We start from the raw sequence: 23269 nt of genomic DNA on the forward strand, positions 1-23269 counted from the left end.
TGGCTATATGTCTTTGTTGTGGGCTCAAGAGCTGAGCCGGCATCTTTCATGTGATATTAGTCATTATGTCCCTCTAAATACCAAGAGTAAAGCTAAGATATGCCGGTGGCTATTAACCCACCTACAGTTGAAACTAGAAGTTTACATACACTATAGTAAAAGACACATATACATGTTTTTCTCAATATCTGACATGAAAACAGAATAAACCTTTCCAGTTTTAGGTCAATTAGGATTACCAGAATTATTAATATTTGCCAAATGCCAGAATAATGAGAGAGGGAATGTTTTAAGGCATTGATATTACTTACTGCAAAGTCAAAAATTTACATACACTAAAGAGTACTATTAGAGTTGAGCTAATTTATTTGGAGTTGGTTGCCAAATCTGAATTTGCCATTTTCATGCCACATTGATATTCGTGCCGAATTTATGTTTGATGATTGGTTGTGAACATATTCGGTAATTAGACAGGCCTATGCATTATGTGGTGCTCTGCATCATACTGATGGCTTATGAAAGGTCACTGATCCCTCAGTGACCTGCCCCTTATTTTACATAATGATTATAATATGGTTTGAAGAAAAAAAATTACATTTTCAGGCAATCAGCGGTGCCTGCGCTGTAACATGATATAGGGGGATAATATGCATATCTTCATTTCATTTAGACATATAGTTTTGCTTAAGGAAAAGTATTATTTTTCCTTTTAAACAAAATAGCTCTGCTGGCAGCGCCTGCTCAGTAGCATCTATCCCGTTTTGATACATGCTACTGTGCAGGAGTGGCCACCGGCGCCATTTTGTTTAAAAAAAACTATATGTGTAAATAAATAAAAAATATGCATATTATCCCCATATTATGCTACAGTGCAGGCACCACAGCCTGCCTGATGAATGTGATTTTTTTTTCAAGCAAACCATGTTATATTCAGTATGTAAAATAGGGGGCAGGTCACTGAGGGATCAGTAACCTGTCAAAAGCCATACTGATGATTAAGTGAACAAAGCACCACATGAAGACACCCCCTACAACCCTGAAGCATGAGAATTTAATTAACTGAAAACTGCAAATAAAGAGTAAGCAACGACCACAAGACGGATTTCATCAACCCAGGTATCATATTAATCAGTATAACGATAACGGTGCCGACCTGACATTGTTTGTAGTTTACTCGGCACAGTCCTGTTGACAGGTTCACTTTAAGTTTTATTAATACAGATGCTATTCAAAGATGGCCCTCAAGTGCATATGATGCATATGCAAAATACAGATGCAGGTGATACATGCACAGACATGCATTATGAATTGGTATATGAGAAGATAGCTGCTGGTCTCCAATATGGCCGACATGCATGCGCAGACATACTTCAGTCTTCTATTTTATTTTGTAATTTTATATTGTTGGTCTCCAATATGGCCAATATGCATGTGCAGACATATCTCAATCTTCTGTTTTCTCTAGCATTTTTACATTGCTGGTTTCTAATATGGCTGAAATACATGTGCAGACATGCTAGACCCCTTCCTTTTTCCCTCTAGTGCTGGATTTCTTTGATCATGTGCAGTTTGCAATTTCTGGATGCTGATTTTAGCAGTGATTTTGATAACTTTAATTGTGTACTAGGTAGTGTTGAGCGATACCTTCTGATATCAAGAAGTATCGGTATCGGATTGGATCGGCCGATATCCAAAAAATATCGGATATCGCCGATATGGATACCCGATTCCAATGCAAGTCAATGGGACAAAAATATCGGAATGTAAATAAACCCTTTCTGTCCTTCTACTTCCTGTTCCGGAGGGGGGAAGAGTGTGGGCAGACACTGTGCGTGTCTGTGTGTGCGGGCGGGGTCTGTGCAGGGCTGCCAGGGATCTGTACGGGTGTCTCGGGGGTCTGTGCAGGCTGCTGGGGCTCTGTGCATGCCTGCGGCTAGTGTTGAGCATTACGATACTGCAAATATTGGGTATCGGCAGATATTCGCTGTATCGGAATTTCGATACTGAGTTTCCCTTGATGTCATGCTTCACAGGAGCAACTCGATTCTAGACATGACGGAGCTAGATGTTGCCTGTGCCTGCCACGCACTGAAATGGCGGGGATGTCGCAGCCGCTGAGTTTCACAGGGTGGCATTTGAGGTGAATGTATCTCCACCTGTGTGCGCTACCAACATGGGCCGTGTGGACAGGGCTTTGTGTGTGGAGTGACTGTGGCTATGCAGAGTGCGCAGGGCTATGTGGAGTGGGCGTGGCTTGATGCACACACACTTATACATACCCTCAGCTTTATATATAAATATATATACATACAGCTCTGGCAAAAATAAGAGACCACCACATCAAAACCTCATATATGCTTGAGAAGGGTCCTCATTTTGATTGAAATTTTGCCATCACTATGGGCTATTAAATTTTTCCAATTTTCTATTTTGTGAGTGTGGCCTTCATTTTTGTATGTGTATATAAATATATTTACAGCTTTGGCAAAAATTAAGTGACCACTGCAAAATGTTCAGTTTGTCTGATATTTCTCTTTATAGGCATATTTTTGAGTTAAATGTAAATTGTTCTTTTAGTCTACAAACTTCTGACAACATGTCTCATTTCCATGCAATCATTTTTTTTTCCTGGAAAGGATAAATAGTTAAAATTAACAAAACCCAGAGCTTTCAGACCTCAAATAATGCAAAGAAAACAAGTTCATAATCATCTAGAAACAAAAATACTAATGTTTTAACTCAGGAAGAGATCAGAAATCAATATTTTGCGAAATTACCAAGATTTTTAAACACAGCTTTCATGTGTCTTGGCATGCATGCCACTAGTCTTTCACACTGCTTCTAGCACAAAAATGTAAGCCGTTCTTTGTTTGATGGCTTGTGAATATCCATCAACCTCTTGATTACATTCCAGAGGTTTTCGATGGGGGTTCAGGTCTGGAAAATGGGCTGCCCATGACAGGGTTTTGATGTGGTGGTCTTTTAATTTTTGCCACAGCTGTATGTATATATATTTATATATAAAGCTGAGGGTATGTATGAGTGTGTATGCATCAAGCCACGCCCACTCCACATAGCCCTGCCCACTCTGCATAGCCACAGTCACTCCACACACAAAGCCCTGTCCACACGGCCCACGTTGGTAGTGCACACAGGTGGAGACACATTCACCTCAAATGCCACCCTGCGAAACTCAATGGCTGTGACATCCCCGCCACTGTGAACTGCAAGCAGGGCAACCGCCTTTAGCGTTTCAGTGCATGGCAGGCACAGGCCACATCTAACTCTGTCGTGTCTAGAGTCGAGTTGCTCCTGTGAAGCATGACATCAAGGGAAATTGAGGAGCCTCATGGATTGCACCACTGTGCTGATAACAAGGAATTTACTGTGCACATGTGAGGGGAAGAGAGGAGTGAGGTGAAAATGAGAGGAGTGAGGGGAATATAGTGGAGTGAAGGGCAAATGAGAGATGTGAGGGGAAATAAGAGATGTAAGGGGGAAAATGAGAGGCGTGATGGGAAAATGAGAGAAGTGAGGTTCTGCTGCAGTATGAGACTGTGTATAGAGAAGAGTGAGGTGCTGCAGGTGGAGGCTCTGTATAAGACCACATTCACACGCTCAGCATTTGGGCAGCAATTTACCTCAATATTTATAAGCCAAAACCGCCAGTGGGATAAAAATACAGAAGTGGTGACGTGTTTCTAATATACTTTTCCTCAGATTGTTTTACTCCAAGTTTTAACTTTCAAATACTGAGGTAAACATTCTGACCAAATAACATGTGAACGAGGTGTAAAGGATAAAAATGTGATGCTGCAGAAGACATAGGCTGTGTATACGATACGCTTTATTGCAATTAGTGCAATTTATATCAGGATCAAGTGTTTCCAATTGTATATGGAAGAGGAGTGTGAGCTGCCAGAGGAGGGAACTGTAAAGAAGGAATGCTGTGCTGCAGAAAAATGCGTGTATAAAGGAGTAGCGTGAGGTGCAGGAGGAGGCTGTGTAAAAAGAAGGAGCATGAAGTGCAGGAGGAACAAGACCCCTTAACTGCCACCATTAAAAGTCGTATTGGCAGTTGTAAAGGGGTTAATATTGTGTTTAAAAAAACTTTTGCTTCAATAATTTGACTACATGATTGCTTTATTGCTGTCAGAGGCAGTTGAACCCACAGGAGAAAAGACTGCTCCTGTCGTCTCTGAATATACAATTAAATTGTAAAATATTTGCCAATGTATCTAGTAATTATGATGGTCAAATGAATGATCATATAATCTTCTGGTTGCCAATGATAACAGTGTGAATGCAAGGAAGGTAAACTATTGTGTATCCTTAATTGATTATACGTGTACATGAAATGTATCCAAATGTTTGCTTTGTTTCTTTAATCCTCTGGCACAATATATATGCTGTATACATCCGCACTTTGGGTGCATATGAGTTACTATGGCAGCTGAGGGTCTACTGAAGACCCTGACATCTGCTATATTTGTACTGTGCTATATAGGAGACCATACTTTTCACTATATAATTTAATACAACAGTATTGCAGTATGTAGAAAAAAAATATCAAATGACCAAATCTTCAATTCCTAAAGTGGGACTAAAAATAACAAGAATGTAGACTGTTTTTTTTAATTTAAAAAATGTCAAAGTTTAAATCATCCCCTCTTTAACCAATCTGAAAGCAAAGTAAGAAAAAATACATATATCGCTATTGCCTCATCTCTATATGTCTAATCTGTCAACAAAGAAAATTAACTTGTACGGTCAATGCTGTAAAAAGAAGAATAACATACCAAAATTGTTGTTTTTCAGTCCTTGCACCTATCTCAAAATTGCACTCCAAAATGGTATCAATACAAATTACAGCTAGAGATGCAAGAAAAAGCCATCACATGGTTCTATTAATGGAAAAATAAAAACACTCCGAGTCTCAAAAAAATATAGAAAGTTCAGGATTTTTATAATCTTTTTTAATCTGTGCAATTTTAGTATTGTCCTAATAGAAGTGACCTGAAAATCATGTTACCGGGTCATTTTTTATATGGCAAATAGATTGGCTCAAATGTAATGGTAAGTGGGTGCTCTGAAGTAAGACGCAATCTTCAAATAAGTACTCATAAATGGTTGCAAGTGAGGAAATAAATTTTATTCAACTCAACTGACCCTTGTGCAAACAGATTGAGCCAACATTTCTGCCAAACTAGGCCTTTTTCAAGGCATATCTACATGGAAAAAGGTCAAGGTTTCTGTGCTGTGCGGATATAGTCTGTTTGCACAAGGGTCGGTTCAGTTGAATAAAATTTATTTCCTCTCTTGATACCATTTATGAATGCTGAAGTTTACTCTACTTATTTAAATGACAGGCCATTTTTCCCATACAAATAATGCTGCAAAGACTAAACCCGAAAAAACAATAGCAAAGTTACATTTTTTTTCTCGTCATCCCACTTGTAATTTTTCTTCCTGTTTTTCAGTGCTTTGCATGGCAAGATAAATGGTTTAATTTCCAACTAAAACTCCTGCTGTGGACATGATCCTTTTCTTTACAGGGTCACAATACTATAGGTTTACTACAATAAGGAGCAGTTTCCCTTAATCATGGCTCTCACTTTCCTTAGCTGTGTACTTGTTCGAAGGCCCTCTCTAATCTCTACATATAAATATTGTGACAACAGAGTAGACTGAGAACAAACACTGACATGATTTAATGTGTTGTAACAAGGCTATGCTCCTAAAGGTACCTTCACACTGAGCGACTTAACAACGATATCGCTAGTGATCCGTGACGTTGCAGCGTCCTGGATAGCGATATTGTTGTGTTTGACACGCAGCAGCGATCTGGATCCTGCTGTGACATCGTTGGTGCCCCGAATGTGAGTATGTACTGTTTGTTTGTTTTTTACATTTACAATGGTAAGCAGGGTAAACATCAGGTTACTAAGCGTGGCCCTGCGCTTAGTAACCCGATGTTTACCCTGGTTACCAGGGGACTTCGGCATCGTTGGTCGCTGGAGAGCTGTCTGTGTGACAGCTCTCCAGCGACCACACAGCGCCAAAACAGCGATGCTGCAGCGATCGGCATCGTTGCCTATATCGCTGCAGCGTCGCTTAATGTGACGGTACCATAACCAGAACTGCTAGTAAGGGAAGAGTGCTACTCCGCCAAGAAACCAGGAAGAAAGGATACTGCATAGCCCTGAGCTGCAAAAGAGACAAATTGAGAATACCCCTTTGGGGCTAAAAAAGTACTCTGGCCCCTGAGCTATGATTAATAAAATAAGATATACAAATAAAGTCAGATTCAAATATCTGTGTTTTGCACTTCTACTATGATTCAGCAGTACATCTCCTGGCTCGAATATGATATCCTCCGATATGCCAAAGAAGCTGTCAAATTCAGGTCAAGGGACCCATTGATAGTCCATATAGCATGGTCAACGTTCAGCCCATAAAACACTGATGTATGAATCCAAGTTTCTATGGTGATGTGGAATTTTTAGCAGTTGACATCTACAGTTAGCAATTAGCACACTACTGTACAATGATTTCAGCTTTCTTAAAACATAAGTATATTTGTAATGAAAGAATCAATTTCAATCAGATTTTAGTTGATTATAAAGTCGTATTGACCATTCATTTGTGTTCAACAATGAATGTTAACTGCATTTATGCTAAATTATGTTAAATCATGCACAGCTCAATGTGCTGTATATTAAAATGAAAATTTAATATTATCAAGAAAATGTGATTTGACCTTTGACAAGTGAGTATAGGACTACAAAATTCATGTGCTAATTTAAAACAGCACTAGCAGCTACTGATAGCCAAAGGGATCCACCGTTCCAGGTATCCTACTAATTATTAGCAACAACAAATCCCTAGAGTGTAACCTAGCTGACTTTTAATAAGACCTGGCAACCCAGAAAGAGAATGTACACATGTTATAATTATATATATTCCCATAGGTTAAACAGAGGTCAAATGTAATGGTAATATCACTCACAAAATGTGCAAGATTTTTATTTTTTTGCCTCTGCCTTATTAACATCATCCGATTCTGAAATGCATGTTAACATCAGGAACATCATTAATTATGATAATGACCCTTAAAATGGGGTTATATATTCTATAATTATATAAACAGAAATATGACAACATCATAAAGTACACAGGCTGTTCATGTAAATGATAGTCTTCATCTGAAAACTATAATGGCTTAAAACCATAAACCACCCCATATAATAAAATAATTGCAAAAAAATGAGAGACTCTTTGATCTAATTTGGTACTAAATGAATACATTTATTGATGCACTTTGATATTTATCACAGATTACTCTCTTTGCCATCCCTATAACGCACCTTTCCAACGATATCAAAACGTTTCACATATTAAAATTGATTGTATCGTTCTAGCTATAAAAACACAATATATTGTGGTATGAAAAACTATTAAACTGATATATTTCTACAATGTTATTCTCTTTTCACCCATAAAAACTACATGAGATAATATATTGGATTTCATAGTGTTCTCTGAAGTCATATCATGGATAAAATGATGTCCAAATGCTTACCTGTACAATCCTGATTATGACATTCTCTTGTTTCACTGTAAGGTCCTCTACAATCGGAGCCACCGTGGGATGCTGGTGAACATTCTCTCTGTCTTTTCTGTGTGCCATTGGAACATGTTACTGAACATTGGCTCCAAGAACTCCATTCCTGCCATAAGCCATCAACTGGATATAAAGCAAGCAGACAAAGAACGCCTTGAGTACAACAGCTACAAATTCACACAGAAACCCATACAGGACTATTTGACAAAGAGAAAAAAATAGAAATTTTTGTTTTCAATCCATTAGAAAAGGATATGCTCAACTGAAACAATTAAAAGGCGATTGATGGTAGCAAAGCCTAAGTACATTGTATAAGCTCGGTCTCAAAACACATCTTTAGTCAGTAGTGCAAGTGCCATATTTTTCAAACTCCACCTTAGGACATATCAGGTTATAAGATTCACATTTAATTAGAAGTTTAAAAGAAAAAATAGATTTTTACTGTATGTTTCTGCTTGAGTTTTACTGTAAATTTCTACTTTCTGTTAAAAAAACCCACTTTCTTTATTAGATTATGCAGACATTTGACCAACAGAAGAGCTAAAACAATTTTAAAATGTACGTTAAAGGTTCCATAAATATTAGACTTAAGTCAGCCAAACCAGTTGATATCTGCAGGATCGACCAACGTTTTAATATCTAAAGTCTACCTCAAAAGGTAATGTCAGAGCAGAGAAGTATCTGGCATGTTGGATTTACAAATGACCAATCTATTTCTTCTCTCAGGGCATATTTTTAGCAGGAGAAGTGTGCCAGCAGCTGTCTCATAAAGAACACAGACGTGATCCTGCATATTGAGGGAGATAACTGGAGGCCAAATGATTGTTCAGCCGACAGCTACCAAAGTGTATATTAGGCTTTAAGGAACTGTAAAGGGAGGAGAGGATACTGCCCGACGAATATCGACGCACTGCTCAGCTTTCTTAACGACACCAATGATTTGCTCATTGCTTAGCATTCTAAAACTTGCATTTAACCTTAATATATTGTATTCTCAATCCTAATGATAGGTATGTACCAAGATTAAATATGCACTCTTACAAGGCTGGCTTTGTTATATTTTGGAGTAAGGAATGTCAGGAAAACTGCTACTTAAAGTTAGAATCAACATGTTTGTTTTTATCTCATCTTTTTTCCTTTGTTTGCATAGTCGAATAAAGAAAATTACTCTTTTCTTTCATGCAAATTTTAGATGGGTTGAATTTTAAACCTTCACGTTGACTCACCACATTGCCAAACACAGCTCCAAACCACTTCACCTGTCACAGTGCTCCACCATAATACCAGCTACTACTACAAATTAAATTGTCAGACAGCTTCATACATCATATTGCCAGCCTTATCGCATGGAAAACTAAACACTAGGGCATGGTCACCAATTTGTAGCTTGGGTGCCGCATGGAGCTTTCAGATTCATAAAGTGTGACTCTTAGCTGTCTGATAGTAACATAGTAACATAGTAACATAGTTAGTAAGGCCGAAAAAAGACATTTGTCCATCCAGTTCAGCCTATATTCCATCATAATAAACATGATAGCTTGGTGCATTAACACCAGGTCTAGTAAACAGATATGAAGCACAGTTCAACAGATGGTGAGAAACAGAAGAGAACATCTGAATGGCAGGGAAAGTGGAGTGAGCGAGTAAATAAATTAGCAAGATTGAGGTAAGATGATTAGAGATGGGTGGACACATGGATGTTTGGGTCCAGCAGGTTCGGTCGCACAGTTACAAAAAGTTTGGGTTCGGGTACCAGAACAGTACCCAAACCTGGACCTTGAATAGGGGGCCCGAACATCCAGTATTTGCCATTCTGACATGTGCATGGCAGCACAGCAAACACTCCTGATTGGCAGTGAAATCCGAGAGCCGCTGTTCCTACGCTGTCAAAAGACAGTGTGAGCGCTCAGCTGTGATCAGAGGTATAAAGTTTACCTCCGGTCACTGGTGTCAACTGATGGGACTACAGCTCACATCATCTGACACCTGCTGCTGCTAAAAAAAGCGAGAGCAGGAGTGGCTGATGGGTGTATTCATTAGCCAGCTCCAGCACTGTAAATAAATAATAAAAAAAAAACTTGAAATAGATTACTCTGTTTGTAATGACTCTATATAATATACAGTACAGACTAAAAGTTTGGACACACCTTCTCATTTAAAGATTTTTCTGTATTTTCATGACTATGAAAATTGTAAATTCACACTGAAGGCATCAAAACTATGAATTAACACATGTGGAATTATATACTTAACAAAAAAGTGTGAAAAAAATGAAACTATGTCTTATATTCTAGGTTCTTCAAAGTAGCCACCTTTTGCTTTGATGACTGCTTTGCACACTCTTGGCATTCTCTTGATGAGCTTCAAGAGGTAGTCACCGGGAATGGTTTCCACTTCACAGGTGTGCCCTGTCAGGTTTAATAAGTGAGATTTCTTGCCTTATAAATGGGGTTGGGACCATCAGTTATGGTGTGCAGAGGTCTGGTGGATGCACAGGTGATAGTCCTACTAAATAGACTGTTAGAATTTGTATTATGGCAAGAAAAAAGCAGCTAAGTAAAGAAAAACGAGTGACCATCATTACTTTAAGAAATGAAGGTCAGTCAGCCCGAAAAATTGGGAAAACTTTGAAAGTGTCTACAAGTGCAGTGGCAAAAACCATCAAGCGCTACAAAGAAACTGGCTGACATGAGGATCGCTCCAGTAAATGAAGACCAAGAGTCACCTCTGCTTCTGAGGATAAGTTTATCCGAGTCACCAGCCTCAGAAATCGCAGGTTAACAGCAGCTCAGATTAGAGGCCAGGTCAATGCCACACAGAGTTCTAGCAGCAGACACATCTCTACAACAACTGTTAAGGGGAGACTTCGTGCAGCAGGCCTTCATGGTAAAATAGCTGCTAGGAAACCACTGCTAAGGACAGGCAACAAGCAGAAAAGACTTGTTTGGGCTAAAGAACACAAGGAATGGACATTAGGCCAGTGGAAATCTGTGCTTTGGTCTGATGAGCCCAAATATGAGATCTTTGGTTCCAACCACCGTGTCTTTGTGCGACACAGAAAAGGTGAATGGATGGACTCTACATGCCTGGTTCCCACCGTGAAGCATGGAGGAGGAGGTGTGATGGTGTGGGGGTGCTTTGCTGGTGACACTGTTGAGGATTTATTAAAAATTGAAGGCATACTGAACCAGCATGGCTACCACAGCATCTTGCAGCAGTATGCTATTCCTTCCGGTTGGCGTTTAGTTGGACCATCATTTATTTTTCAACAGGACAATGACCCCAAACACACCTCCAGGCTGTGTAAGGGCTATTTGACCAAGAAGGAGAGTGATGGGGTGCTACGCCAAATGACCTGGCCTCCACAGTCACCAGACCTGAATCCAATCGAGATGGTTTGGGGTGAGCTGTACCGCAGAGTTAAGGCAAAAGGGCCAACAAGTGCTAAGCATCTCTGGGAACTCCTTCAAGATTGTTGGAAAACCATTCCCAGTGACTACCGCTTGAAGCTTGTCAAGAGAATGCCAAGAGTGTGCAAAGCAGTCATCAAAGCAAAAGGTGGCTACTTTGAAGAAACTAGAATATAAGACACATTTTCAGTTGTTTCACACTTTTTTGTTAAGTATATAATTCCACATGTGTTAATTCATAGTTTTGATGCCCTCAGTGTGAATGTACAATTTTCATAGTCATGAAAATACAGAAAAATCTTTAAATGAGAAGGTGTGTCCAAACTTTTGGTCCGTACTGTATAAGTTTCACTTTTTGTATTGAAGAATGGAAATAAATTAACTTTTTGCTGATATTCTAATTTTGCGAGAAGTGTTGTGAATTCTGTGGTCAAGCTCCCTCCTGTGGTCGTGAGTGGTACTTCGGCTGGTTCTGTCCATGAGCTTCCTTTGGTGGATGTGAGTGGGGCTGCGGCTTCTGAGTTTCCTTCCTCAGGTGACGAGGTTAAGTCGTTAGATGCTGCTCTATTTAACTCCACCTAGTTCTTTGTTCCTAGCCTCCAGTCAATGTTCCAGTATTGGTCTTGCTCTCTCCTGGATCGTTCATGTGGCCTGTCTGCTCTGCATAAGCTAAGTTCTGCTTGTGTTACTTTTGTTTGCTATTTTTTCTGTCCAGCTTGCTATATTGGTTTGTCTTGCTTGCTGGAAGCTCTGGGACGCAGAGGAAGCACCTCCGTACCGTTAGTCGGTGCGGAGGGTCTTTTTGCGCCCTCTGCATGGTTGTTTGTAGGTTTTTGTGCTGACCGCAAAGCTATCTTTCCTATCCTCGGTCTATTCAGTAAGTCGGGCCTCACTTTGCTAAAATCTATTTCATCTCTGTGTTTGTATTTTCATCTTTACTCACAGTCATTATATGTGGGGGGCTGCCTTTTCCTTTGGGGAATTTCTCTGAGGCAAGGTAGGCTTATTTTTCTATCTTCAGGGCTAGCTAGTTTCTCAGGCTGTGCCCGAGGCGCCTAGGTCTGGTCAGGAGCGCTCTACGGCTACCTCTAGTGTGGTATGATAGGATTAGGGATTGCGGTCAGCAGAGTTCCCACGTCTCAGAGCTCGTCCTATGTGATTAGCAACTATCAGGTCATTTTCTGTGCTCGTAACCACCAGGTCCATTGTGGTTCTGAATCACCAGTTCATAACAGTACTGGAGGCCCAAAGTACTAATGCTTCTCATTAGAGGGAAAAGAGAAGTTCTGAGACCATTTTTTTTCTTTGCACTGTGTTTTGTCTTTCTTTTCCCCTTTACATCAGGGTGGTTCAGAACACAGGTGTAGACATGGACATTCAAGGTCTGTCCTCTTTGATGGATAATCTCACTATAAGTGTACAGAACATTCAAGATTTAATGGTTCAGAATCCTATGTTAGAACCTAAAATTCCTATTCCTGAGTTATTTTCTGGAGATACAGCTAAGTTTCTGAATTTCAAAAATAATTGTGAACTATTTCTGGCCTTGAAACCCCGCTCCTCTGGTTACCCAGTTCAACAAGTAAAGATCATTATTTCTTTATTACGTGGCGACCCTCAAGACTGGGCATTTTCCCTTGTGCCAGGAGATCCTGCATTATGTGATATTGATGCGTTTTTTCTGGCGCTCGGGTTGCTTTATGATGAACCTAATTCAGTGGATCAGGCAGAGAAAATCTTGCTGGCTCTGTATCAGGGTCAGGATGAGGTAGAGATATATTGTCAGAAGTTTAGGAAGTGGTCTGTGCTCACTCAATGGAATGAATGTGCTCTGGCAGCAATTTTCAGAAAGGGTCTCTCTGAAGCCCTTAAGGATGTCATGGTAGGATTTCCTATGCCTGCTGGTCTGAATGAGTCTATGTCTTTGGCCATTCAGATCGATCGACGCTTACGTGAGCGTAAAACTGTGCACCATTTGGCAGTATTATCTGAGCATAAACCTGAGCCTATGCAATGTAATAGGACTTTGACCAGAGCTGAACGGCAAGAACACAGACGTCAGAATGGGCTGTGTTTTTACTGTGGTGATTCCACTCATGCTATCTCCGATTGTCCTAAGCGTACTAAGCGTTTCGCTAGGTCTGCCACCATTGGTACGGTACAGTCGAAATTTCTTTTGTCCGTTACTTTGATCTGCTCTTTGTCATCCTATTCTGTCATGGCATTTGTGGATTCAGGCGCTGCCCTGAATTTGATGGACTTGGAGTTTGCTAGGCGTTGTGGGTTTTTCTTGGAGCCCTTGCAGCATCCTATTCCATTGAGAGGAATTGATGCTACGCCTTTGGCCAAGAATAAGCCTCAGTATTGGACCCAACTGACCATGTGCATGGCTCCTGCGCATTAGGAGGATATTCGCTTTTTGGTGTTGCAGAATCTGCATGATGTGGTCGTGTTGGGGTTGCCATGGCTACAAGTCCATAACCCAGTATTGAATTGGAAATCTATGTCTGTGTCCAGCTGGGGTTGTCAGGGGGTACATGGTGATGTTCCATTTCTGTCTATTTCATCATCCACCCCTTCTGAGGTCCCATAGTTCTTGTCGGATTACCAGGATGTATTTGATGAGCCCAAGTCCAGTGCCCTACCTCCGCATAGGGATTGCGATTGTGCTATCGATTTGATTCCTGGTAGTAAGTTTCCTAAAGGTCGACTGTTTAATTTGTCTGTACCTGAGCATGCCGCTATGCAGAGTTACGTAAAGGAATCCTTGGAGAAGGGTCATATTCACCCGTCGTCGTCGCCATTGGGGGCAGGGTTCTTTTTTGTGGCCAAGAAGGATGGTTCGTTGAGACCTTGTATTGATTACCGCCTTCTAAATAAAATCACAGTCAAATTTCAGTACCCCTTGCCGCTGCTGTCTGATTTGTTTGCTCGGATTAAGGGGGCTAGTTGGTTTACAAAGATAGATCTTCGTGGTGCGTATAATCTTGTGCGTATTAAACAGGGCGATGAATGGAAAACAGCATTTAATACGCCCGAGGGCCATTTTGAGTACCTGGTTATGCCATTCGGGCTTTCCAATGCTCCATCAGTATTTCAGTCCTTTATGCATGACATCTTCCGAGAGTACCTGGATAAATTCCTGATTGTATACTTGGATGATATTTTGGTCTTCTCGGATGATTGGGAGTCGCACGTGAAGCAGGTTAGAATGATGTTCCAGGTCCTGCGTGCGAATTCTTTGTTTGTGAAGGGGTCAAAGTGTCTCTTTGGTGTTCAGAAGGTTTCATTTTTGGGTTTCATTTTTTCCCCTTCTACTATCGAGATGGACCCTGTTAAAGTTCAGGCCATTTATGATTGGACTCAGCCGACATCTCTGAAGAGTCTGCAAAAGTTCCTGGGCTTTGCTAATTTTTATCGTCGCTTCATCAATATTTTTTCTAGTATTGCTAAACCGTTGACTGATTTAACCAAGAAGGGTGCTGATGTGGTCAATTGGTCTTCTGCTGCTGTGGAGGCTTTTCAGGAGTTGAAGCGTCGTTTTGCTTCTGCCCCTGTGTTGTGCCAGCCAGATGTTTCGCTCCCGTTCCAGGTCGAGGTTGATGCTTCTGAGATTGGAGCAGGGGCTGTTTTGTCGCAAAGAAGTTCTGATGGCTCGGTGATGAAACCATGTGCCTTCTTTTCCAGGAAGTTTTCGCCTGCTGAGCGTAATTATGATGTTGGCAATCGAGAGTTGCTGGCCATGAAGTGGGCATTCGAGGAGTGGCGTCATTGGCTTGAAGGAGCTAAGCATCACGTGGTGGTCTTGACTGATCACAAGAACTTGACTTATCTCGAGTCTGCCAAACGCTTGACTCCTAGACAGGCTCGTTGGTCGCTGTTTTTCTCCCGTTTTGATTTTGTGGTTTTGTACCTTCCGGGCTCTAAAAATGTGAAGGCGGATGCCCTGTCTAGGAGTTTTGTGCCCGACTCTCCGGGTTTGCCTGAGCCGGCGGGTATTCTCAAAGAGGGGGTCATTTTGTCTGCCATCTCCCCTGATTTGCGGCGGGTGCTGCAAAAATTTCAGGCTAATAGACCTGACCGTTGCCCAACGGAGAAACTGTTTGTCCCTGATAAATGGACGAGTAGAGTTATCTCTGAGGTTCATTGTTCGGTGTTGGCTGGTCATCCTGGAATCTTTGGTATCAGAGATTTGGTGGCTAGATCCTTTTGGTGGCCGTCTCTGTCGCGGGATGTGCGTTCGTTTGTGCAGTCCTGTGGGATTTGTGCTCGGGCTAAGCCCTGCTGTTCTCGTGCCAGTGGGTTGCTTTTGCCCTTGCCGGTCCCGAAGAGGCCCTGGACACATATCTCTATGGATTTTATTTCGGATCTCCCCATCTCTCAAAAGATGTCGGTCATTTGGGTGGTTTGTGATCGCTTCTCTAAGATGGTCCATTTGGTACCCTTGTCTAAATTGCCCTCCTCCTCTGATTTGGTGCCATTGTTTTTCCAGCATGTGGTTCGTTTACATGGCATTCCGGAGAACATCGTTTCTGACAGAGGTTCCCAGTTTGTTTCGAGGTTTTGGCGAGCCTTTTGTGCTAGGATGGGCATTGATTTGTCTTTTTCCTCGGCTTTCCATCCTCAGACAAATGGCCAAACTGAATGAACCAATCAGACCTTGGAAACATATCTGAGATGTTTTGTTTCTGCTGATCAGGATGATTGGGTGTCCTTTTTGCCTTTGGCTGAGTTCGCCCTTAATAATCGGGCCAGCTCGGCTACTTTGGTTTCGCCGTTTTTCTGCAATTCTGGTTTCCATTCTTGTTTCTCTTCAGGGCAGGTTGAGTCTTCGGACTGTCCTGGTGTGGATACTGTGGTGGATAGGTTGCAGCAGATTAGGACTCATGTAGTGGACAATTTGACATTGTCCCAGGAGAAGGCTCAACGTTTCGCTAACCGCAGGCGCTGTGTGGGTCCCCGACTTCGTGTTGGGGATTTGGTTTGGTTGTCGTCTCGTTATATTCCTATGAAAGTTTCCTCTCCTAAGTTTAAGCCTCGTTTCATTGGTCCGTATAGGATTTCTGAGGTTCTTAATCCTGTGTCTTTTCGTTTGACCCTTCCAGCTTCTTTCTCCATCCATAATGTATTCCATAGGTCATTGTTGCGGAGATACGTGGCACCTGTGGTTCCATCCGTTGATCCTCCTGCCCCGGTCTTGGTTGAGGGGGAGTTGGAGTATATAGTGGAGAAGATTTTGGATTCTCGTATTTCGAGACGGAAACTCCAGTACCTGGTTAAGTGGAAGGGTTATGGTCAGGAAGATAATTCCTGGGTCTTTGCCTCTGATGTTCATGCTGCCGATCTGGTTCGTGCCTTTCATTTGGCTCATCCTGGTCGGCCTGGGGGCTCTGGTGAGGGTTCGGTGACCCCTCCTCAAGGGGGGGTACTGTTGTGAATTCTGTGGTCAAGCTCCCTCCTGTGGTCGTGAGTGGTACTTCGGCTGGTTCTGTCCATGAGCTTCCTTTGGTGGATGTGAGTGGGGCTGCGGCTTCTGAGTTTCCTTCCTCAGGTGACGAGGTTAAGTCGTTAGGTGCTGCTCTATTTAACTCCACCTAGTTCTTTGTTCCTAGCCTCCAGTCAATGTTCCAGTATTGGTCTTGCTCTCTCCTGGATCGTTCATGTGGCCTGTCTGCTCTGCATAAGCTAAGTTCTGCTTGTGTTACTTTTGTTTGCTATTTTTTCTGTCCAGCTTGCTATATTGGTTTGTCTTGCTTGCTGGAAGCTCTGGGACGCAGAGGAAGCACCTCCGTACCATTAGTCGGTGCGGAGGGTCTTTTTCACCCTCTGCATGGTTGTTTGAAGGTTTTTGTGCTGACCGCAAAGCTATCTTTCCTATCCTCGGTCTATTCAGTAAGTCGGGCCTCACTTTGCTAAAATCTATTTCATCTCTGTGTTTGTATTTTCATCTTTACTCACAGTCATTATATGTGGGGGGCTGCCTTTTCCTTTGGGGAATTTCTCTGAGGCAAGGTAGGCTTATTTTTCTATCTTCAGGGCTAGCTAGTTTCTCAGGCTGTGCCCGAGACGCCTAGGTCTGGTCAGGAGCGCTCCACGGCTACCTCTAGTATGGTATGATAGGATTAGGGATTGCGGTCAGCAGAGTTCCCACGTATCAGAGCTCGTCCTATGTGATAAGCAACTATCAGGTCATTTTCTGTGCTCGTAACCACCAGGTCCATTGTGGTTCTGAATCACCAGTTCATAACAGAGTAGCACCTGTAAATCTGTTCACAAATTGTTAGCTAGATAGGGCATACATATTCAGTAGCAGTTTACATTGTTCGGTGCTGGACGAAGACCATTGCTGACTTTTTCAGGCTCATAAATGAGACTTGTGTCTCTTTATTAAACTGTTGCTTCCCTTACATTTTCTGAATTTGGGTCCCTACAAAATAGTGGTGGTGGGACATGACCCAGTTTTTGTATATTTTAAAGGGAACCAGTCACCCCCCTCAGGTGTTTTTAACTAAAAGAGCCACCTTGTGCAGCACAGATGCTACTTTCTGACAAGGTGGCTCTTTTAGTTATGATGCCTGCACATGCTGAAATAAACGTTTATAAAATGTGACCCCTCGTATCCTGAAATTGCCAGGGAGGCGGGTCTTTCCTTCTTAATCAGACGCAGCACAGCCGTCACTCCGGGCTTGTGCGCAACGGGCGCCACCTCCTCTGGCTGCATTATCGTCCCCAGCGCCTGCACATTAAGTTTTTTTTCAAGCGTGCCCAGTTGCGCTGTCCTTTGTACTTACAGCGCAGGCACCGGGGACGATAATGGAGAAAGAGGAGGTGGCGCCCGGCGCACACAGGCCTGGAGTGATGGCTGTGCTGCATCTGATTAGGAAGGAAAGTCCCACCTCCCTGGCGATTTCAGGGTGTGAGGGGGCACATTTTATAAACATTTATTTCAGCATGTGCAGGCATCATAACTAAAAGAGCCACCTTGTCAGAATGCCGCATTTGTGCTGCACAAGGTGGCTCTTTTAGTTACAAACGCCTGAGGGGGTGACAGGTTCCCTTTAAGGACGTCTAAGAAACTGTGCTAATACACTCCACAGACCAATTCAGGCCACAGACTTACACATACTGGAACATGGTCATTGCCACGTTAAGGCCTTTACCTGAGCTCTGTAGCACTGCCTATCACCTGAGTAATACGCTTCACAGACCTCAACATTCTCTGGGACATATCCTGTAATTACTCCATTGTTGCTCAAAACCATGCAAAAGATACATTATGCCTGGTTAGGTAGATTAAAAAAAACTTCATAGGCTTGTGCAGATTGGTCAATGGCATTCCTGACTATTTCCCTTGAGGAGGCTGCTTCCAAGTAAAATAGGCTTGTACATGTTCTTTACATGTGTTTCAGGCCTGATAGACTTACCACAATACAGGCCCTCACATGCATACACTGTATTCCGAATGTAATGCTAATGCTTTTGTTGTCTGTTAGAGTCCACGTTACTGACATTGATCATACAGCTCCCCCAACTCCTGCATTATATATATTCACCTTACAGCAGGTTCACCGGCTATGACAGTGGTTCCATTGAGATCCGGTGGCAAAAATAAACTGTGCACCTTACAAAAAGCAAGTTTCACAGTACCTGGTGGCCCTCTGAAAATTAAAAGTGAGGACCGCATAATGACATGGCGATGGACATGGTAGTGGTGGCGGGCAAAGCCCAAAATTCTAATGGACATGTTTACAATGGCATTGTAAACGATTAGGGAATATGTATTCCACTTGCTAACTATTTGGCATGAAGCAGGGACCTCCCAAATATATGATACAGGGCTACCTGAGGGCCTTTACCAAACTCAGGTTTCATGGCACCTAGTGGCATCCTGTAAATTGTAAGTGATTGGTGCGTGCTGCCCTCTGCCTGAACAGTCAGTGCGGAGAGACGGGACGCTGAGGAGCAGTAACGAGAGGTGAGAATGTCATTTTTTTAGTGCAGCAGCAGCATTATATGTGGCACAATGCTATATGGAGCGTCTATGGGGTCATAAAGAACTGCATGGAGCATTATATGGGGCATCTATGGGGCCATAACTGCATGGAGCATTATATGGGGCATCTATGGGGCCATAAAGAACTGCATGGAGCATTATATGGGGCATTATATGGGGTCATAAAGAACTGCATGCAACATTATATGGGGCATTTATGGGGCCATAAAGAACTGCATGGAGCATTATATGGGGCATTATATGGATCCATAAAGAACTGCATGGAGCATTATATGGGGCATCTATGGGGCCATAATGAACTGCATGGAGCATTATATGGAGCATCTATGGGGCCATAACTGCATGGAGCATTATATGGAGCATCTATGGGGACATAACTGCATGGAGCATTATATGGAGCATCTATGGGGCCATAAAGAACTGCATGGATCATTCTATGTGGCATCTATGGGGCCATAATGAACTGCATGGAGCATTACATGGAGCATTATATGGAGCATCTATGGGGACATAACTGTATGGAGCATTATATGGAGCATCTATGGGGCCATAAAGAACTGCATGGAGCATTATAAGGAGCATCTATGGGGCCATAAAGAACTGAATGGAGCATTATATGGGGCATCTTATGAGGCCATAAAGAACTGCATGGAACATTATATGGGGCATTTATGGGGCCATAACTGCATGGAGCATTATATGGAGCATTATATGGGGCCATAAAGAACTGCATGGAGCATTATATGGGGCATTATATGGGTCCATAAAGAACTGCATGGAGCATTATATGGGGCATCTATGGGGCCATAATGAACTGCATGGAGCATTATATGGAGCATCTATGGGGCCATAACTGCATGGAGCATTAAATGTAGCATCTATGGGGACATAACTGCATGAAGCATTATATGGAGCATCTATGGGGCCATAAAGAACTGCATGGATCATTCTATGTTGCATCTATGGGGCCATAATGAACTGCATGGAGCATTACATGGAGCATTATATGGAGCATCTATGGGGACATAACTGTATGGAACATTATAAAGAGCATCTATGGGGCCATAAAGAACTGAATGGAGCATTATATGGGGCATCTTATGAGGCCATAAAGAACAGCAGGGAGCATTATATGGGGCATATTTGTATATGGAGAATCTTATGGGGCCATAATGAACTGTATGGAGCATTATATGGGGCCTATTTTGCATGGAGCATTTTATGGGGCCATATTGAACTGTATGGAGCATTATATGGGGCCTATTTTGTATGGAGCATCTTATGGGGCCATAATGAACAGTATGGAGCATTATATGGGGCTCCTGATTCAATATGGATATTCAAAAACACTTAACCTACTGATGTCTCAATTAATTTTACTTTTATTGGTATCTTTTTATTTTTGACATTTACCAGTAGCTGCTGCATTTTCCACCCTAGGCTTATACTCGAGTCAATAAGTTTTCCCAGTTTTTTGTTGCAAAATTAGGGGGGTCGGCTTATACTCGAGTATATACGGTATCTATTCCACTATCTTGAGAACTATTTGACATGACGGAGGGTCCTCCCAAATGTAGAAATGAGAGTCCTCACAGATGTTAACGGAAAAACTAAAGCCAAAACTTTCCTTGTGAACATACGCTTAAGTGGAGATATAATTTTTTTGGAGGAATTTTTATTTAGCATTATATACATGTAAATGTGAAGGAAATAATGTTTCTTAGCATTTTTCCCTTTAAAAAAAATTTGGACTTGGTATGTCATTTTAAAAATCCATCAAACCGACGCAATAGTCTGACAACATTATTCACAGATATCATATGTGAGTTAGAAAGGCATGCATTCTTGCTGGTCCCATTTAGTTTAGCTCTTTTCCGTCAATTTAAGCCTTTTTCCCTTGCCCCAGACCTGTTTGTTTGGTCAAGCAGAAAAATATTCGGCTTTCCCATTGATTTACATTGGATTCGTTATTTGGTACGAATACACAGATATTAGAAATTTGTACCGATTTTCCCAAATCTGAATATTTTACTATTCGATCATTACTAGTTACCACCAATCAGAGCCAGTGCTTTTTGCGCTGTCACACAGATGACACCGGATGCCAAGAGTGTGCAAAGCAGTCATCAAAGCAAAAGGTGGCTACTTTGAAGAACCTAGAATATAAGACATAATTTCAGTTGTTTCACACTTTTGTGTTAAGTATATAATTCCACATGTGTTAATTCATAGTTTTGATGCCTTCAGTGTGAATGCACAATTTTCATAGTCATGAAAATACAGAGAAATCTTTAAATGAGAAGGTGTGTCCAAACTTTTGGTCAGCACTGTACATAGACAAGGAAGTTGAACCAAGGAATGTTGATTTCTTTCCTGAGCAAACAGATCCCCACAACAACATGAACTGAGCTGTATTTTTTTTTATTTTCCCATTATGCCAAAAAGGTCATGTCTATTTTTTTTGAGCCATCAGTGGTTTATGCCATATTTTAAATAAACAAGCAGAAGAAATGTTCCTATTTCTACCTCTGCGAGCAGCCGAGTTGATCTACATATATATACAGTACAGACCAAAAGTTTGGACACACCTTCTCATCTAAAGATTTTTCTGTATTTTCATGATTATGAAAATTGTACATTAACACTGAAGGCATCAAAACTATGAATTAACACTATGAATTTTGTGGAGTTATATACTTAACAAAAAAGTGTGAAACAACTGAAAATATGTCTTATATTCTAGGTTCTTCAAAGTAGCCACCTTTTGCTTTGATGACTGCTTTGCACACTCTTGGCATTCTCTTGATGAGCTTCAAGAGGTAGTCACCGGGAATGGTTTTCCCTTCACAGGTGTGCCTTCTCAGGTTTATTAAGTGGGATTTCTTGCCTGATTGTTGGGACCATCAGTTGTGCTGTGCAGATGTCTTGTGGATACACAGCTGATAGTTCTACTGAATAGGCTGTTAGCTGCTTTTTTCTTGCCATAATACAAATTCTAAGTAAAGAAAAATGAGTAGCCATCATTACTTTAAGAAATGAAGGTCAGTTAGTCAGAAAAATTGGGAAAACTTTGAAAGTGTCTCCAAGTGCAGTGGCAAAAACCATCAAGCACTACAAAGAAACTGGCTCACAGGAGGACCGCCCCAGGAAAGGAAGACCAAGAGTCACCTCTGCTTCTGAGGATAAGTTCATCCGAGTCATCAGCCTCAGAAATCGCAGGTTAATAGCACCTCAGATTAGAGACCTGGTCAATGCCACACAGAGTTCTAGCAACAGACACATCTCTACAACAACTGTTAAGAGGAGACTTTGTGCAGCAGGCCTTCATGGTAAAATCGCTGCTAGGAAACCACTGCTAAGGACAGGCAACAAGCAGAGGAGACTTGTCTGGGCCAAAGAACACAAGGAATGGACATTATACCAGTGGAAATCTGTGCTTTGGCCTGATGAGTCCAAATTTGAGATCTTTGTTTCCAACCACAGTGTCTTTGTGCAACGCAGAAAAGGTGAACGGATGGACTCTACATGTCTGGTTCTCACCGTGAAGCATGGAGGAGGAGGAGGTGTGATGGTGTGGGGCTGCTTTGCTGGTGACACTGTTGGGGATTTATTCAAAGTTAAAGGCATACTGAACCAGCATGGCTACCACAGCCTCTTGCAGCGGCATGCTATTCCATCTGGTTTGCATTTAGTTGGACCATCATTTATTTTTCAACAGGACAATGACCCCAAACACACCTCCAGGCTGTGTAAGGACTATTTGACCAAGAAAGAGAGTTATGGGGTTCTACGCCAGATGACCTGGCCTCCACGGTCACCAGACCTGAACCCAATCAAGATGGTTTGGGGTGTGCTGGACAGCAGAGTGAAGGCAAAAGGGCCAACAATTGCTAAGCATCTCTGGGAACTCCTTCAAGATTGTTGGAAAGCCATTCCTGGTGACTACCTCTTGAAGCTCATCATGAGAATGCCAAGAGTGTGCAAAGCAGTCATCAAAGCAAAAGGTGGCTACTTTGAAGAACGTAGAATATAAGACATATTTTCCGTTGTATCACACAATAATTGCAGTGTAAGGTGGTTCTACAAAATATTGACTTAGGGAGGCTGTATACAAATGCATTTCACAATGTTCAGAAATGTATTTTTTAAAACATTTATAAAACCATATATAATTTCCTTTACATTTCGCAAATTCTTGCTACTTAGTGTTGGTATAAAAAT

At 41.7% G+C, this 23269-nt stretch overlaps 1 protein-coding gene across 5 annotated transcripts in view; it reads right to left on the reverse strand.

Annotated features, from left to right (window-relative positions):
• The window catches only part of ADGRB3 (adhesion G protein-coupled receptor B3), a 1579303-nt gene that overhangs the window by 875237 nt on the left and 680797 nt on the right, over window positions 1-23269 (reverse strand). For all 5 annotated transcript variants that reach the window (XM_069726666.1, XM_069726664.1, XM_069726665.1 and 2 more), the window contains one exon: window positions 7583-7747. In XM_069726666.1, the coding sequence (XP_069582767.1) occupies window positions 7583-7747 (165 nt within the window). The remainder of the gene's footprint in view (window positions 1-7582; window positions 7748-23269) is intronic.

The sequence above is a fragment of the Ranitomeya imitator genome, chromosome 5 (genome assembly GCF_032444005.1).
Source record: "Ranitomeya imitator isolate aRanImi1 chromosome 5, aRanImi1.pri, whole genome shotgun sequence".
NCBI classification, from domain to species: domain Eukaryota; kingdom Metazoa; phylum Chordata; class Amphibia; order Anura; family Dendrobatidae; genus Ranitomeya; species Ranitomeya imitator.